General features: G+C 44.3%; 1 protein-coding gene across 2 annotated transcripts in view; it reads left to right on the top strand.

The window, feature by feature from the left end:
* Positions 1-19585, top strand: part of MKNK2 (MAPK interacting serine/threonine kinase 2) — a 186661-nt gene that overhangs the window by 25044 nt on the left and 142032 nt on the right. For both annotated transcript variants that reach the window (XM_082265327.1, XM_082265328.1), the window contains exon 2: positions 12782-12937. In XM_082265327.1, the coding sequence (XP_082121453.1) occupies positions 12890-12937 (48 nt within the window). In that variant the 5' untranslated portion in view covers positions 12782-12889. The remainder of the gene's footprint in view (positions 1-12781; positions 12938-19585) is intronic.

Raw genomic sequence — 19585 nt, 5'->3', positions numbered from 1 at the left:
GTTGATACTGGTGTCTTCAATCAACCTTACCATCTATGTAACAAACCTTCCCAATGTCTGGAGAGCCTGGGGATAAAATAATTTGCACATTGCCTCAAACTAGATTGGCTCTTCCTTGGTGATTGCGCTCAACACTAAAGGCCCGTACACACGTACCGATCGTCGGCATACAAACGTCGGTGGACGAAGGATCTGCCGATTGTACGCGTGTTAGTATGGTGCCTCCGACAGATGTCTGCGCACAATCCGCGGACAAAAGTCTTTCGTGCAAACATGAAAATATTTGTATGCCGACACCAGAACGGACGATTGTTCGCCTGTCAGTACACAATTCGGCCGACAGACCGCAGATTTGCAAGACTGGGCATGCTCAGAAAATAGAAAACACAGGGAAAGTTAACCATTACATGACATCACTTCTGCAGTCGGCGGACAAAATTCTTGTGCTGTCCTTGTGCTGTCTTTGCACTTTTCAGCAGACACCGACATCCCGGGGAGAAAAGAGGAACATTTGTAAGCCGACCATCGGTACGTGTGTACGGGGCTTTACACCTCAGGGCCTATCATTATTCCAGCTTAAATAGAGAATCCACACTACTGATACAAGTTTATAGGCTTCAGGAGAAAAAGTAGAAGGGTTTCTGTGGCTGTAAATCTTGCAGGATATGTGGGTCCAGTGTGACCTGCTGGGATGTGAGGAAATAATTTAGTGCAGTTTAGAAGAAAAATATTATGTAGCAAACATCTAGCACCAATGCTACTCTATATCTAGGACACCAAGATAAACCTCAGCGTTCTGCTGTGTAGGCCAGTGGACTACTGGAGGAAAGGATTTCACAAGTACAAGCAAATCCTCTTATTTATCACTGTTTAAAAGCTAAATCATTACAGTGTCCCTAGTAAAAGAAAAAAAAAAGTATTGTGATTGGCCAGATATAATAGTATTTTATATTTGGTATTGTAAGAGAACCATACTAAACTGCAGTCATCTGTTCATGGTGTTGGGGGGGGGGGGGGTAGGGGGGATAACAGGTGCCTGTGGTGTCGCACGGTGCCTACATGAGATGAAGCGAAGGATATCATGCGCTTCATTTTGCACATTTGTGCAGTATGATGGTACTGGCAGGTCCATGAGATCTCACAGTATAGGTACACGATTTCACTAAAGGCAATGGTGATGTTGCCTTCCCAGAGGGAAAGGGTGCGGCTGGGGCTACGCAACCACTGCCCTCAAGGAAACCAGGAAATAGAAAAAAGGTAGGTAAAGCAAAAAAAAGTGCGATTTCACATTATCATTTAGAAATGCATGCTGAAGTGAAATATAGGGAAAGGGACAAATAGTTTGATTTTAGGATGTCAAAAAAGGTGATTTTCCTACAATTATTTGAACAGTAGTTTGCTAAAAGCTGTTGCAAGGGTTCTTCTTTTCATTTGAACTACAATTTAAATTGGTAGTTCTCTAGAGTGAAAGTGGAATCTGTGTGAAAATTTGAAATGACCACAAAAATATGTAAAATCGTACTTTAGGAAGGACATGGGAGATAGGAGGGTAGAAAGAGAGACAATAGAAATATAATTAAAGGTGATTTGTAAGGTCGCATTAGTGTATTAGTGTAGCACTGCCCTCGCAAGGACTGCCATATTTCACATTTTCGGGTCCCCCTGAGTTACCAGCATACAAAGATGACAGTTTAAAATCCTTACTTTCTCCTTCCTTGGCTCATTCCAATCATTAGTCCAGGGGTATTTTGGTTGTTTTGTGTTTATTATAAATTAGAGATAGGAGAAGGAAATAGCGGAATACTCCGGATTAACCTATGCACAATGGTTGAGGACTCCTATCTTCAGGTACAGCCAGGCTGTTGAATCACCCTGCCACTATGGGTGAATTTGGATTAAGGCTCGGTTCACACTATTGCGATGCGGGAAGGCTGCGAATTCGCAGCCTGTTCCCGCATCGCACACGCACCCCCGGCAGTTCACACTGCCATATGCGATCCGCTGGGGGTGTCAATGTAATCTTAACGACACCCCCAGTTTGATCGCATATCGCAGTGCGATTGTGCAGTTCACACAGGATCGGATCGCACAAGTGTGAACCGCTGTGCGATCCGATCCTGATGCGGCAGCAAAAATGCCTCCTGTGCGTCTTTGCTGCGGGTGCGGTGCGAATTTAGCCATACAAACTGTATGGCTAAACTCGCACCGCACAGCTGATCGCATGTAATGTCGGAGCAGTGCGCTCCGACATGACATGCGAACCCGGCACACGCAGTAGTGTGAACCGGGTCTAAGTCTCTTTTCTCTTGATAAGATGACTTGGTAAACTAGCAATTATCTTCAGGACATTCTCACCAGCATCCTCTTACTCTTCACTGCTGATGAGGAAAAGGGAAGCAGCCATTTTGTTTATCAAATATTTACTTATGATTATCGGGCATGGATTTGTGATTAAGCAGATATATTGGATATATATTGTGTGACAAGTCCTATTTTAGAGCAGCTGTTGTGTTCAGCCCTTCATTTGCAAGATTGCTATCTCAAGTCTTTAAAGAGTTGTTCAAGGAAAGAAACTGGAAGTCACTCATCTATGTGAATGGCCGTCCGCATACCAAAAGACTCCAAAATGTCACCAGATGGGACTTCAAAAGAAATTAGATAGCTAGATTCCACCCACTTTACTGTATAAAAGTGTATTAGAAACCCTAAGTCAGATAGAGCAATGTTCATTAAGCCAACAGAATGTAATGTGATTGACTTGCTCTCCAAACATGTCATTTTTATCTACATGTTTGTCTAAATATAATTTTCAATCTGGCTTTCAACAGTCAAAATGTTACTGAAACCCGTGAGTTTTAGGAGTACCCTTACACTTCTGACACCCGTCCACTGACTATCCTACACGTGGGTTGGCCCCCCTCAGGTCTGGCCCCTTGACACAAGTCCCTGTACTCATGATACTGTGGTCCCAGGGTCTCCAGTGTCTCCCCCCTCAGTCAGCTCTTCTGGACCTCTGGGTTCAGCTTCTCTCATCCGTTCCTCTGGCCCTCAGTACAACCTCCTGTGACCGTATTTCACTGCTACAGAGGAGGAGGCAGCCGCCCCCATCTCTTCGGGACTCTGCTCTCCTGCCAAAGACCTTGCAGCACATGTGCTCCTGGCTTTTATACATTATCCCAGAATGTACCAAGGTGACCTGCCCCCCTGCCAATCACCAGGACTGTATTAAAGCCTATGCATCTATTCGTCAGGTTTCCTCCCACTGTCCAACATGCCTCCCTATTTGACCAGTGTGAAACACTTCTCTAGACACAGTGAATTGCATACTGAGCACATTGAGCAGATCTTAATAACCAATCCTGCTGTCTGGTAGGCAGAGAACAATATAGTATGTAGAAAAGTGGTTGATAATGCAAGACCCTCAAACACTCGCCCATCGCTAGTGTTCATTATGAAATGGTCTGTAAACACTTTTAATCTAAAGAATTGATCTCTGATAGCAGCTACTGTAAAGAAGATCAATAATAAACAAAATGCAACAAATGCTGTATCTTTCTTAACCACTTAAGCCCCGGAAGATTTTACCCCCTTCCTGACCAGGGCCTATTTTGTGATTCGGCACTGCGTGACTTTAACGGACAATTGCGCGGTCGGGCGACGCTGTACCTAAACTAATTTGACGTCCTTTTTTTCCCACAAACAGAGCTTTCTTTTGGTGGTATTTGATCACCTGTGCGATTTTTTTTTTTTTTTTTTTTTTTTTTTTTTTGATCATGCGCTATAAACAAAAAAAGAGCGTCAATTTTGCAAAAATAACAATATTTTTCACATTTTTTTTTTTATATGAAATTCCCCCCAAAAAAATGTAAAAATCAAAATTTTTTTAACATTTTTTGGCCAATTTGTTTTATGCTACATATGTTTGGTAAAAAAAAAAATCGCAAAAAGCGTATTTTGATTGGTTTGCGCCAAAGTTATTGGGTTTACTAACTAAGGGAAACATTTTTGTTGTTTTTTTTTTTTTTTTAACCACTTGCCTACCAGTCACTGGGACTGTACTGCGGCAAAGTGGCTTGATTCCGCCCAGCGACGTAGACCTACGTTGCTGGACTCCTCCCCTTCTGGGCGGCGTGCCGCCTAGGCTCGCTCCCGCTGTGTTCAGTCACAGCGGGAGTCGGGCCAGGGGAGGAGCAGCGGCGATCGCCGCCGCTCTTCCCTGATCGTCAGGGAATCGAGTCTGGAGATCTCCTAAGTGACAGATTGCAGGGTTCAGCATAGCTGAACATGCGATCTGTCCCTGTGTCACTCAGTCACCTCCCCCCACACACGTTAGTAAGCACCAGGCATACATTAACCCCTCCCTCTCCAATAAAATTAACCCCTTCCCTGCCAGTGTCATTTTTACAGTAACAGTGCATATGTATATAGCACTGATTACTATAGAAATGTCACTGGTATCCCCAAAAGTGTCAAAAATGTCAGTCAAGGGTCTGATCTGTCCGCCACAATGTCGTGGTCATGCAAAAAAAAAAATCTCAGATCGCCGTCATTACTCGTTAAAAAAAAAAAAAAAAAACACCAAAAATGACAAATCTCTCCCTTAGCTGGTAAACGCAATAACTTGCGCAAACCAATCAAAATACGCTTATTGTGATTTTTTTTTTTTTACCAAACATACGTAGCAGAAAACAAATTGGCCAAAAATGTAAAAAAAAAATAGATTTTTACATTTTTTTTGTGGGGAATTTCATATAAAAAAAATGTGAAAAATATTGTTATTTTTTCAAAATTTACGCTCTTTTTTTTGTTTATAGCGCAAAAAGTAAAAATCGCACAGGTGATCAAATGCCACCAAAAGAAAGCTCTGTTTGTGGGAAAAAAAGGACGTAAATTTAGTTTGGGCACGGCGTCGCACGACCGTGCAATTGTCAGTTAAAGTCGCACAGTGCCAAATAGCAAAAAGTGGCCTGGACGTAAGACAGCAAAATCCTCCGGTGGTAAAATGGTTAACGAGTAATGGCGGCGATCTGCGTTTTTTTTTTTTTTTTTGCGGGACTGTGACATTTCGGCAGACAGATCGGACCCTTGACTGACATTTTTGACCCTTTTGGGGTTACCAGTGACAGTACTACAGTAATCAGTGCTATACAAATGCACTGTTACTGTAAAAATGACTCTGGCAGGGAAGGAGTTAACATTATTTGAGAAGGAGGAGTTAAGTGTGTCCCTAGGGGCGTGCTTCTAACTCTGATTGGATGTGGCTTGAGGTGTAAGAACAGAGATCAATGGTCCTACATAGCAGAACCGTGTGATCTCCATTCTTACACAGGGAAGAATGACAGGCGGCTTTGTTTACATTAGCCGCCTGCCTTTCTCCCGCTGCAATGGACAATCGCGAGTGCCCGGCGGACATCGGGTCCGCCTGGCACACGCGCGGGGGGGGTCCGTGAGCGAGCGGGAGTGTGCCGTCGGCGGCGCGCGCTCGCTCCCTAGAGCCCCTTAGCCTGTGAGGGGCTGACCGCCGCAGTAAATAGTCTTGCGGCGGTCGGCAAGTGGTTAATGTACAGAATTAATCACTCTCAGCATCGTTGTATATGTTCACACATATCAAATAATCATAATATAGTGTCCATAGTAATGGTCATTCAAAGTAAAGGTAGTCCATCTAATCACCAGTGAGTCTATTTTAATTGAGTGACATGGAATCCGCATAGGTTCAGCAAACGGTGGTACTCCCAATGCTTAGATAAATTAACTGCGTCCTTCACCACACCTCCAGTGCACCCCTCAAAATGGACGCTAATCGGATAGGAAATAGATCAGAAGCCTTTGGATATTTTCTTAATAATAAGCTCCTCTCGATTCCTCTGGCTGTGTTATTACAATCACTCCAACCTGTAACTTCCTGTTTCCACTCAAATCACCAGGACACATGTGACCAGAATAGCCAATGGGAAGGAAGCAAGATAGGGCAAGGATAGTGTAATATTGTTTTTAAAGACGTTTATTTAACATATTCTACATATATCCACACCCCCCGTTTCCAATCTGCTTACATTCAACATATAATATCCAGCGTATAAGTGTTCCAGATACTCCACATGACGCTACCTCTCTACTCGCTGACGGTATCCACACAGCATACAACGGGGAGTCCAAGATCAGCAGTGATAGCGTTTAGCGTATCGTTGGTAACGGCGTGCTTATGTTCTGACACTTTTCGTCACTAGGACTTCAACTGAGGACGTAAGCACGCTCCTCTGCCGTCCAATTTAAGTGCCAAAGAGGACAACCCCCTCTGCACTGTTAACCATTTGATCGCCAGGCGGCAACTCGCGGTAACCTCCTAACATACAATAAAACACCAAACTTACAATAAAACACCAATCTGCAGGTTTGTGATCACTCACATTACACATATCGGCGTACGATGGTTCTTGACCCGTTATAAACCTTTTCAATGTTTTTTATATATGTATATACTGACCCCATTACATACGGTACCACTCGTGTGGAAGCACTCGCCCGCCACATTTCTCTGGTAAAGGATACCTTGTTGAACTCTGTTTTTTGCCTCTGTGATGGCCTATCGGGCTCTTGGGGCATGATCCAAGGTGCTTCACAGCACTCTGGTGTTGGAGTTGACCTTTCCGCCTGCCCTTGCCATGGTGGATTGCACCCAGACTGGGATGTCCTTGTGCGTGGCAACCTTGGACGAGGCCCGGTGGTCGCCCAGTTGTCCGCGGTAGGGGTCGCGCTCCGCCGTATTACCTGGTTGAAGAGCTGGTCGGCTGACCACATGTACAAAAAGACGGTTTCGGAGGTCCCCTATGTGGGGGGTCGTCTTTTTGGGGAAAACTCTAGATGAGTTAATTAAGGGGCTCACTGGTAGGTAAGAGTACTCTGTTGCCCCAGGTCTCTAAGGGTAAGCCCCCCCCCCCCGCACGCGGCGGGGGCCCTCCTTCAAGACTCAACGTAATTCCTTTCGTGCCTTGGGATGCAGGAGAAGGGCAGACCCTTCTGACCTCCTGTTGGCCATGAGAAGCCGTGGACGGGTAAGCCATAAGCTGGTCAGTCTGGATCGGCGGCCCAGTCTACCCCTTCCTGAAGGGACGACCTCACCCGTTGTCGGGGTAGGGGGACGTCTGCATTGCTCTCGGGAGCCCTGGTTGTCCGGCATTCAGGACAGGTGGGTTCACGAGCGGATTCGTTCAGGGTACAAGATCGAGTTTGATCTCGCCCCACAGATAGCTTCTTTCCGTCCAATCTCCAGCTGTTCCCCCGATCATCTCGGGGATCTTATGGGGGCAGTGCACGATATGCTTGCCCAAGGAGTCTTTGTACCCGTTCCTCCACGGGATAAGTTTTGCGGGTTTTACTCCAACCTGTTCACAGTGCCCAGAAAAGAAGGCACGGTGCATCCAATTCTGGATTTGATGTCTCTGAACCGCTTTGTGCGGGTACAGAAGTTCAGGATGGACTCCATCCGGTCGGTGGTGGCATCGTTGAGGCCCGGGGTCTTCCTGACTTCCATCGACTTGCAGGATGCGTATCTACACATCCCTATTTTCGAGGGTCATCAGTGATATCTCCGCTGCACGGTGGCTGGGGAGCACTTCCAGTTCGTGGCGTTACCTTTCGGTCTCGCTTTGGTTCCCAGGTTTTTCACCAAGGTACTGGCTCTGGTTTTAGCCCTGCTGCATTTACTGGGAATTGCGATCCTCGGTTGCCTGGACGACTTTTTTGTAAGGTCGAGCTCATGTGTGACCTTGGCGAGCACTCGGGCCATGTCAGTTCAGACACTCCAGGAGTTCGGGTGGACCATCAATTTTCAGAAGTCGGCTCTGACTCCCCCAACTCGTCTTCAGTACCTAGGGATGGTCCTGGACTCTGCTCAAGCTCAGGTCTTCCTCCTGGAGGACAAACTCAGGACTTGGACTCTGCAGGATGAGATCAGGTCTCTCCGGGACAACGATCTTCCTTGCGGACCTGCATGCGGGTTCTTGGCCTGATGGTTTCGGCCTTCAAAACAGTTCCGTTTGTTCAATTTCACCCCAGGACTCTGCAAGCAGAGATCCTGGACAGGTGGAACAGGACGCCTTAGTCCTTGGAGAGGAGAATGTCATTGAGTCGCCCGGTACGGTCGGCTCTCTTGTGGTTGCTCCGGTCGCCGTCCTTGGCGCAGGGCCAGACCTTCCGGCCTCTGTTGGAGTCGATTCTCACCACGGTTGCCAGCCTGTCGGGCTGGGATGGAGTTCTGGGTGCACTTTGTGCCCAGGAGACGTGGTCGGCAGGGGAGAATTCGCTGCCGATAAACGTCTTGGTCATACTTTGTCTGTTCCAGTGGTCAGCTCTACTTCAGGGGTGTCCGGTCCGGTGGACGATGCCAAGGCTGTGGCATATATCAATTCCCAAGGGGGCACCATAAGTGCCCGGGCGGCCCAGGAAGTGGCCGAGATTCTATCTTGGGCCGAATCGCATGTACGGTGATCTCGGCTGTTCACATTCTCGGTGTGGACAACTGGCAGGCGGACTATCTGAGTCGCCAGACCTTTCACCAAGGGGAATTGTCCCTGCCTCCTGTGCGCCCGGTGGGGGACCCCAGGACATGGATCTGTTCGCGTCCCGTCTCAACAGTTAGGGGGATAGCTTCGTGGCCAGAACTTGCGATCCTCTGGCGGACGCGTTGGTGGTGCTTTGGCATCACTCTCGGCGGATGTATGCCTTTCCTCCGATTCAACTGTTGTCCAGGTTCCTTCGCAGGTTGGCGTCAGAACGGCTGTTAGTCATTCTCGTGGCCCCAGACGGGCTTCGACTTCTGTCTCAAGAACCGTTCTTCCATCCTGCTTTACAGTCTCTGGCTTTAACGGCATGGCTGTTAAAAGCCGGGTCTTGAGGGATAGAGGTCTTCCACAGGTGGTCATCCCTACCTTGTTAGAGGCTCAAAAAGCAACTTCTAGGAAGTTTTATCACCGCACCTGAAAAGTGTATATCAATTGGTGCGAAGTGCATGGTTTTCATCCTCGCTCCTTCTCAGTGGCAAAGGTCTTGGCCTTCCTGCAGAAGGGCGTGGATCCGCTTCTGGCGCTGACTACGGTCAAGGGTCAATTGTCGGCCTTGGCCATCTCTTTTTCGACGACCTTTGGCGTTGCATTCCTTGGTCCGCACCTTCATTCAAGGGGTGCAGCATTTGGCTCTCCCGAGGAGAGCTCCCTTGCCTCTCTGGGATCTGAATTTGGTTTTGTCTGTGTTACAACAACCTCCCTTCGAGAACATCCAAGAGATTCCTCTGTCTGTCTGTGTTGTCCCAAAAAGTTGCCTTTTTGGTGTCCATCACGTCTGCTCGCAAAGTGTATGAGTTGGCGGCCTTGTCCTGCCGCTCGCCTTCTCTGGTACTTCATAGAGATGAGGTGGTTCTGCGACCGAACCAGTCTTTTCTTCCCAAGGTGGTTTCTTCGTTCCACCTCAATGAAGCTATCGTGTTGCCTTCGCTGTGTGCGCGGCCCAAGCATCCTAGGGGATTTGCCTTGCATTCCCTGGATGTGGCCCGGCCGGTCAAGGTTTACCTGTCCGCCACTGAGTCTGTTCGACAGTCTGATTCTCTATTTGTTCTTCCTGAGGGACCTCGGAAGGGATCGGCTGCCTCCGCGGCGACCTTTTCGAAGTGGATCAGACAGACGATTGTTCAGGCCTATACCATTACGGGTAGGATTTCTCCTTTTCTGGTAAAAAGGCCCGTTATACTTGAGCCGTTAATGCCTCTTGGGCTTTTCCCCATCAGGCTTCTGTGGCTCAGGTGTGCAAGACAGCGACTTGGTCGTCCGTGCACACTTTTTCACAAAGTTTTTTACAAACTTGATGTTTTTGGCATCTTTGGATGCTTCCTTTGGCCGCACAGTTTTGAGTGTGGCGATTTGTTTTCAGGGGACATTATTTTTACTGTCCCTCTTCTTGGGGTGTTTTTTTGTTATTCTGGGTTTGTTTCCAGTTTTTTCCTGTGGGCTCAGGTTGTTACTGGCCTGGCTGCTTGCGTTACCTTATTTGGTTACGCTACTTTCCCACCCCTCATACCTGCACTGCTTTGGGACGTCCCATTAGTGAAGGCTAATACCATCGGGTGGCGACTGTCAGAGGACGCAAGAAAAAATAGAATTTTTGTAAGAACTTACCGTAAAATTCTTTTCTCTGAGTCCTCTGACAGTCGCCGCCCCTCTAGTTTTTGTATCTGGGGGTTGCTGCCTTCCGGTACTGCTTGCTACAAACTGAGGTAATGTCAGATTGGGTTCAGGATAATGGCTGAAGGATGGCCCCCTAGTGGCGTGCCGAGGTATAAATGTTTTTTGGTATTAACCTGATAATCAATTATCTGCCTAGCCTTGCTCCTGCAGAGGGCGCCATTATCCATTAGTGAAAGAAAAATAAGAACTTCCGCGCTATGGACTAAATGGATAGATAAGTGAATAATTAAGTGAAAAAAATGTGTATAAATAAATGAATAAAAAATATGTAGTAAATGTATAAAATATAAAATATATATATATATATATATATATATATATATATATATATATATATATATATATATATATATATATATAGATATATCTAAAAATAGGCTGCAGCCTCCCTGGATGATAGTCCGGAGACTATGCACTGGATATAAAAGGAATAGGGGTGATGGCGCTGCCTATATAATTTAGATATAATAAAAATGTAATAAGCTGTGATGCAAAGTGCCTTAAGCTAAAAACAATAATGTGTAATATTCAAACAATAATATATTCCATAAAAACTTCAATTAAGTGCAAGTGCAAGGTATAAAAGTGCCTGCAGAAAGATTGGAAAGTGACTGGTGCAATAATTGTATGAGCAATAAATAATATTTAACATGCAATATTAATGTGCTAAAAAATATGGTGCTATATAAAGTGAGCTGTTCCACTCATACCACGTGTTGATATGGGGAATAAAAAAGTGCCAACAGAGCAAAAATAGAAAAAAGTTATTATTTTAAAAAAATACAGCTTGCAATGTCCAATAAGGAAAGATCCAGTAGAAAAGTCTATATCATGTGCGGTGACTTCAAAGGCAATAAAGGTGACAGCACTCGGAACAAACCGACACTCAGGTGAAAAGGTGACCCCGTGGTGGGTGGTAAGGTGCTGGGATTCCTTTGATAAAATTGCACACTTACCAGAGACACCCACCCCACACAGGGGTATAGAGCGGGTGTATTTATGGGTCTGGCAACCTAGCGGTATCCTCCTATCCCTGGGTGGAGGGCGTGTGCCGAGGATCAGGCTGGTCCTGGTGTGGATGTACCCTAGGATGGTCCCCTGTGTGCCTTCCTGCCTAGGTATGTTCCGAGGGATCCACTCAGCTCCACTCCCGATATTTAAACCTGTTTCTCCTGATCCTCATTCCTCATGTCTGCATTTTTTTTAAAATAATAACTTTTTTCTATTTTTGCTCTGTTGGCACTTTTTTATTCCCCATATCAACACGTGGTATGAGTGGAACAGCTCACTTTATATAGCACCATATTTTTTAGCACATTAATATTGCATGTTAAATATTATTTATTGCTCATACAATTATTGCACCAGTCACTTTCCAATCTTTCTGCAGGCACTTTTATACCTTGCACTTGCACTTAATTGAAGTTTTTATGGAATATATTATTGTTTGAATATTACACATTATTGTTTTTAGCTTAAGGCACTTTGCATCACAGCTTATTACATTTTTATTATATCTAAATTATATAGGCAGCGCCATGACCCCTATTCCTTTCATTATCCATTAGTGAAGGCTAATACCATCGGGCGGTGACTGTCAGAGGACTCAGAGAAAATAATTTTACGGTAAGTTCTTACAAAAATTCTATTTTTTGTCTTCTAAACACTGCTTGCAACAAAACTGCAGGCTGAAGCAGAGTGTGTAGGGTTATGCCTGCAGTGACAGCCCCATAGGCATGGTAACGTTTTTTTTCCTGCCTAATGCCCATTCCTGATAGGAGCATAACCCATTAGTCTAAAGAACAAGGTGCTGCGCCTGTCGATGAACGTCAGAGAAAAGGATTTAACACTAAGTTTCTTACAAAAATCTATTTTTTGTTTTTATCGTCCTTGTAACAATTTCTTAGCTATTTTAAATGAGCAATATCTTTTGGTTTATATTGGCTATGGTCATTAGCGTGTTTATAATAGCTTTTTGTGTTACCCCATATTCTTTTTCTATTGTGGGGCTGAATAATCTTAAGTAAGATGGCCATTTTACTCTGATTTGTGCTGGGGCTGTTTGGTCTCCAGTAAAATGACTTCACTCCAATCAGCCTATGGGGATAACGTGGCCGCTCCTATCACCATGGTTATGGTGAAGTCATGTAGCCCACCCCCTGATGAAGCCATGTGAGCAGGGTGTAACGTTTATGGTGGAGCTGGGTGAGGTCATGGGCGGAAGCTGGAATTGTTTGGTCCAGAGCCTACTAAATGATATTGTGATTACCTTGTAAAACATGCTTAACTTATTTTATCCCGTGAGTGCAATTTTAATAAACAAGTGAAGTATTATTGATTTGCTACACTATGGCAGTCCTTCCTTTGTTTTTTTTATGGTAGTATGAGAACTGATGTGATAGAGGGACCTGATCCTCTTAAAGGGGAACACAACGCTATGATATGAGTTGCTGTGTGGAGGGGTACCAAAACTGTGGCAAAACTGTAAAATCATTGGAGTGGAACAAAGCATTATTTAATATTTGAAATATTTTGTTATACAGGTTCCAGTTCCACCCACCTTCGATCTTCCATGCTTCGTAATAGGATCCTGACTTTTGCCATCCTGGACATTTTTCATTCTTCAAGATTTCTTTTTTCCTGTGGCAAATATGGTGCAGAAAAAAAGTCCAGAGAACGGCTTTTATCAATCATTTAAGGTGAGTTTATAATTGTCATTTTGTAATAAATGACAAGTTATGTGGCAGATGGTCAAAAGGCACTGACAATGTTGTCTCTCCTCATACCAAAATCTAAACTTTCTTTGTAGCTGTAATTTAAAACTGTGAGCTGAAATGTAAATTCATTCTTTTTAGTTTTGTCTCTTCCCCCCCCCCAAAAAAACAAAAAAAAAAACATATATTTTTAAGCAGAGGCAATAGAAAATAAAAGGTGGGTGTTGCATATTTTTTATGTCATAATATTTGCGCAGCGTTATTTCAAACACATCTTTTTTTTTTTTTTATACACTTTAATGAATTTTAATGCACAAAAACACAATATAATGCCCAATTTTTTTTGCTGAAATATTAAAAAGATGATACGCCAAGTAAATAGACGCAAAACATGTCACACTTTAAAATTGCGTTTTTTTTAGGTTGATGTTTGTGGCGATACCTCACATGTATGCTGTTTACAGGTCAGGGACATGTTAAACATTTGTTATTTTATTTTATTGTTTTTTTTATTTGAATAAACATTTTTTACACGGTTTCATCCTTTTGTGACAGTGTAGGCTGTGACATGTACTCTTTATGGAGTGATCCCAGAAGTCTAACCTAAGATAAAAATCAGAGTTTTGGCATCCGCTGCTAAAAGAAAAGTCATTTTTGGTGGGATACTTCAAAAGTGAATCATGTCTTTGCAGCCCGGCAGGTTAATAATCACTCCCTTAATTCACTCTGCACATGAACACAGGCAAACAGTTATTTCTTCAGAATAACAAAAGTTAAGGCCATGATACGAAAATCGGAAGGAAAATTTCATCCGAGGAACGATCTGACGATTTTTTGGATTGTTAGTATAGTGCTTTTGACAGCCGATTACAAATTTTCGGACGACAAAAACTGGATGTGCAGGCTATAAAATTTTTATCGTATGTCAACACAACGTTCGATTTTGGTTTTAATTAGTACAGTTTTCGCCTGAAAAAAATCGTAAGAGCAAGACTAGGCATGCTCAGAAACGAAAGAACACATACAAAACAATTCAGCACATGACATCACTTCTGAAGTTGAATTCTGTCGTATGGGAATTTTCGTATGCAAGTAACCTCTTCACTTTCGACATGAGACTAGCATGCAACAAAAAACGGATGACAGATTGTTCGATAATCTGATCGTGTGTAGGAGGCTTTAGAAATCATACTAGCCATACCATACTAGCAATAGATGGTCTTCTCAATGTGGTGAGTGCAGGTCCATGTGGGTCACTAAGAGCACATTGGAACAGGGCACCTGTCTTAATTTAAAATGTACCAGCACTTGATCACTGGGAAAATGTTTAGTGGGACTTTGCACCTGTCTTAATTTAAAATGCACCAGCACTTGATCACTGGGAAAATGTTTAGTGGGACTTTGCATATTTTAACACACATTATGGTAAAGAAGTTTATTATCAGTTTGTTACCCATGGTATGTGATATCAGATAGTACACAGTTTAACCACTTTACCACCAAGCCTATTTTTGACACTTTTTGTTTACAAGTTTAAGACTTCTTTCACACGGTCCGCCTCCGTAGGCGGATCCGTGTTGCTCAGCGGGGATCGATCCGCGATCCCCGCTGAGCCGGGCGGATGACAGCTCCGTCTCCGCTTGCAGTGCGGAGAGGGAGGTGTCTCAGCCCCCGCTGCTCTCTATGGGGGATCGGAGGAGAGCAGACCGCTTGTCCACTCTCATCAGATCCGCTCCGCTCCGATTACTGAACGGATGGAAAAATAGGGTTTCCATCCATCCAGATTTCAGCACAGGATCGGATGCGGATGGCAGCGGGTGTCAGCGGAGGTGACCTCCGCTGACACCCGCTGCCCCATAGAGCTGCATGGAGGATCCGATCAGATCCGCCTAAAAAACTGACAGGCGGATCTGATCGGACCGCCCGTGTGCAAGAGCCCTAAATCAGTATTTTTTGCTAGAAAACTACTTAAAACCCCCAAACATTATATATATATATATATATTTTTCAGCAAAGACTCTTAAGAATAAAATGGCGGTCATTGCAATATTTTTGTCACGCGGTATTTGCGCAGCGGTCTTTCAAACGCCATTTTTTTGGAAAAATTACAAAAAAATCACATTTCACTGCATTTAAAAAAACTAAACAGTAAAGTTAGCCCATTTTTTTGTATATTGTGAAAGATAATGTCACGCCGAGTAAATAGATACCCAACATGTTATGGTTTAAAATTGCGCACACCCGCGGAATGGCGACAAACTATGGTCAATAAAAATCTCCATAGGCGACGCTTTAAAATTCTTTAACCGTTACCAGTTTAGAGTTAGAGTGTAGCTCTTTTTTTTTTAATTATTGCTCACACTCTGGCGATCGCTGCGATACCTCACATGTGTGGTTTGAACAGCGATTTCATTTGCAACGCGACTTCCTTATACATTTTTCTTCCGTGCGCGAGCTAACGGCGACGGGGGTGGCAAAATTTTTTTTTTCCTTTTTTTTTATTTTATTTATTTTAATTTTAACACAGGTTTTTTTTAAAAAAAAAAAAAAATCTGATTACTTTTATTGCTGTCACAAGCAATGTAAACATCCCTTGTGACAGCACTATGCAGTGACAGGTACTGGATCTGGGTCGAAGGTCTAAAAGACCCTAGACCCCTCCACTACACTTCCATGTATTCAAAACGCCGAAAACTGGATTTTTTGAATACTCGTTTTTTTAATCTGCCGCCTTGATCCCTCGAGAGGCAATCAGATATTCCCTGGATCGACTTCACCTAAAAAAATGTAAGTTAAGTCACTAGCAATCATGTGAGCTAGCAAGAACCACCTCTGGAGAGAGTCTATTCCACATTTTCACAGCTCTTACGGTGAAGAAACCTTTCCGTATTTGGAGACGAAATCTGTTTTCCTGTAGACTTAAAGTGTGCCCCCTTGTCCTGTGTTGACCAGGGAGCAGGGGGGCCGTTCTGATGTCCTGTAAAAAGGCTGCACTGTGTCTGCAACAGACATGCCTAAAGGATCCCTGGTGAAGAGAAGTAAAAAGTCTCTGCCACTAACCTCCTAAGTGCAGGATGAAGACAAGGACAGAGCACAGGCCTCCCTCCCCAGCATGAATGGTGTAAACTGTGCCTGAGCAGGGGACAGTTCCATGCCCCAGTTGAGACTCTCTGCCTCTGGCCAGCCCCAACCAAGCTGTTCCAGCTCCCCCAAACCACCCCCTGCTGGCCAGGTTGAGAACCCGATTCAGCCGGTGAGTAGAGAGTACCTGGAGCAGGGCTTCAGCCTGGAATGGGGGTCAGGAGGAGGACAGAAAGAGGGAGAGTGGGAGGGGGGCTGAGTCACTGCACCATGGGCCTCTGGTTTGCATTTGCTCTCTGGGCTGAAAGTTGCTAGTCTGCCCCTGGGGGGGGGGGGGGTCTTGCCCTCCCTAACCCCTGGCTCTACTATATAGGAGCACAATTGCAACAATGAATTGGTCCCAATTAATTCAAGCTGCAGATCATATTCCTTCCACGACACTTCTTATACTTGCCTATATCCAGAGAGACTCAGTCTCGGAAGGCCCTGAGGCCCTTCGCTTCGCCGGACCAAATAAGCTCTTGCCAACGTACAGCCTCATTCAAAAGATACGGAACATGGCCAAATACCTGCAACATGTCACTGGGTATACGAAATATAGCCCGATATGAAGTAACAACAATTACCCGGAACTAGCCAAATTGATACATGGCGCACGATGGAAGATATATGGGATATAACATATGTCCCAGATCTTTTAAGATGGGGTTCTGTTGCCTTTTGCGTCCCTGCAGGCTGAATACTCATTACCTGCTCATATGTAGTTTTGCAATACGCAATTAAGGCATGCAGTTGGGGCACAGGGAGATTCGCAGGAATGGCATTTATCCCCCACCCCTATATTCAATCTTATACAAATGGCTGGCAGCTCTAAGGGCTTTTTTTCCCAATGCTATAATATTTTGTCTGAATTTCATAAAGGCCATACTAGTAAGGCGATTTCAGGTTGGGAGAGCGATGTCGGGGGTCGATGTCGGCTGACCAATGGGGGGAAGCATATCAGGCAGTAACTACCTGTTCTTTAAATGCGGCCCAGAAGCTATCACAGCTCTATATTCTTTTACGTGCTCATTATACTCCCCTGAGGCTTTATAAGATGGGTTACGGTACAGAACCACTTGGATGCAAAAGAGACCATGGTGACGTAATCCATCTCCTATGGAGATGACCCAAACTTCACTTCCTACTGGAATTGGATTATAAATACATTAAACCTGGTGTTAAAAGTAAAAATTCCACTGGACCCTAAATGCTATCTCCTGAATGTTTTGGAAGGGGTTATAGAGGAGGAACATTCTAGGATAGCGGTTAAAAGGGCCCTCTTCCATGCCCATAGTTTAATCCTAGTAATGTGAAAATCCCCTGATTCCCCCCCCCCCCCCCAATGCTATATACAGTATACAGTGTGTGTGTTGTGACAGGGGTGTAGGGGTTAACTGGGGGGGCGATCGGGGGTGAAATGTGCCTATCTAAGTGTGTGTGGGTGTGCTGGTGCAGTACTCAGTTTTATATTTGCTCTCTCCTCTCGATGAGTCCAAAAAGGATCATGGGAGGGGAGGGCTGGTCTTTTCTGTGCCTGTGTTTACATTACACAGACACAGAACAGTATCCGATTGGCCAAGCCCTGCAAGTTTACTCAGCTATGTCTCTCTCTACCATCCAAAAAAGATGAACACTAAATGCACTATCTTGGCAAAATAAACAAATATATCAAATGCAGATGGGGCTTCCCATTTAGCCCATCTTCTTTTATTAGAAAAAAAGACCACACTCCTTTTCCACATTTCAGGAAGTAGAAGAGGTTCTACTGAAATTGTGTCTCACATTAGGACCCTCAAAGCCCAGCACCAACACATGAAGGCTTCCAACACATCTCTTCCATATGGTCCAACACTCAGAAGAGCTCAGCAAGATGATTACCTCCTGAACACCGTCCATAATGGGAACCCTGAACTTAACACCTCAGGTTATACTAATTGTGTTATTCACACTTTGCTTCAACTGGACATTCCTGAATTTTACCTGGACAGCCACCAGTACCCTCTAAAACCTCCAAGCAGATGTGAAGCAAGAATTCTTCTCTGCAGTAGCTGCTCGATCATTTCAGACCACAAGGCAAGAGATGGACATCAGAGGAGCTCCTTTTCATGATATGGTTCTTCTTTTTTTTCCCTAAGCTAAGTATTGCCCACATTTCCACCCTTCTCATGTACATTCTGCTGGTTAAATCCTCCTCCCTCCAGATCTGCCGTTTAGAAAAGTTCTGCATTTCCTAACTTGAGATTCCCCTGTCTTTTTGTTTCTTTGAACGCTATCTTCCACAGCAGTTCAGCGGTTAACATCACAGAAGTGGAAATGCACGCCTCCAGCAACAAACTTTTTGTTGTCCACGAGATGAAACAACTCTGTTATTTAAGAACGTGAACTTCCTCTTTATTTTTATCTCCCTTCTTTCTTCTACCCCTCTTCCCCACCCACTTTTCTTCCTGCAGGACTCAACCCCTGCCATGTGTCCTTACTGCCACAGCTGATTGTTGTTGGGGATCACCTGAACTAGTGTCCCTATTGGAACATTAACCTTCTCTTACTGCTCTGGGTACTCCCCAAAATTTGGTTTTACTTTCAGTAATAACTTAAAAGAGGAGGAGGGCATTAAATGTACCTCATCCATATATGACACAGATCAAAAAAAAAGGGGGGAGAGGGGGAAACAAATGGGGCAGAATCTCGGACTTTACTGGTACCAAAAAGAGGACTATATACATATAATAACATATCCAAATGTATTACACAATGCTTTAAAAAAGCTTTTTTTTTTTTCTTAAAAACCAAAAATCATTGCTCTCATTGTATGGCATACACCAAGTGACCTAACAATCACTGTATCTTTGCTGTTTGTTCCAGGAACCCTTGGAACTGTAAACATCTTGAATATGGTGAAACTTCCTAATAGAGGCACAGACAGCAACTGATACCTGACACGTCTTCTAATCCCTTTCCCTCTGTCCAAAACTTAAAAAAAGTTTTTGTGTTTAGTTATACTTTAACTTACTATCCAGGGCTTTCGCCCTCCAAAAGAACCTGTCCCCAGCATTAAAACACTCTGGTCATTGACAGCCTGTTGCTGCAGGAAACCCCCCTGCAACATCCCCCATCCCAAACAATGAAAACATAAATCTTAAATACCAGCCTGATTTATTAGACATTTTTGTGGGAATGTAACCAAAATCCCAGAGACTATTTATGTTACACTCAAGTACACAATTATCGCATAGATCATTTTCTGTTTTTTTTTTTTTTTTCTAAGTGGACTGCAGAGTATTTCACCCTCGATCTGCCAATGCCAGGCTCTTGCAGACTCTCAGGATAGCTGTCTGCCCATACCACCGGTATGGGCAAGAAGTTATTTGAGAGAAGGAAGATCAATGAACGCTCACCAACGACCTCATAGTTCATTGAGAGCTACAGGCCATCAGCTGCAATGACTGACGGTACAGGAAGCTGTGACTGAATATTTTTTTACTTTAAATTTTGACAACGTGTGTGGGGAGA

The sequence above is a fragment of the Pelophylax lessonae genome, assembly GCF_965119305.1.
Source record: "Pelophylax lessonae genome assembly, chromosome: 1".
Lineage (NCBI taxonomy): Eukaryota > Metazoa > Chordata > Amphibia > Anura > Ranidae > Pelophylax > Pelophylax lessonae.
The sequence above is the reverse complement of the archived record's forward strand: the minus strand, read 5'-3'. Positions and strand labels throughout refer to the sequence as shown.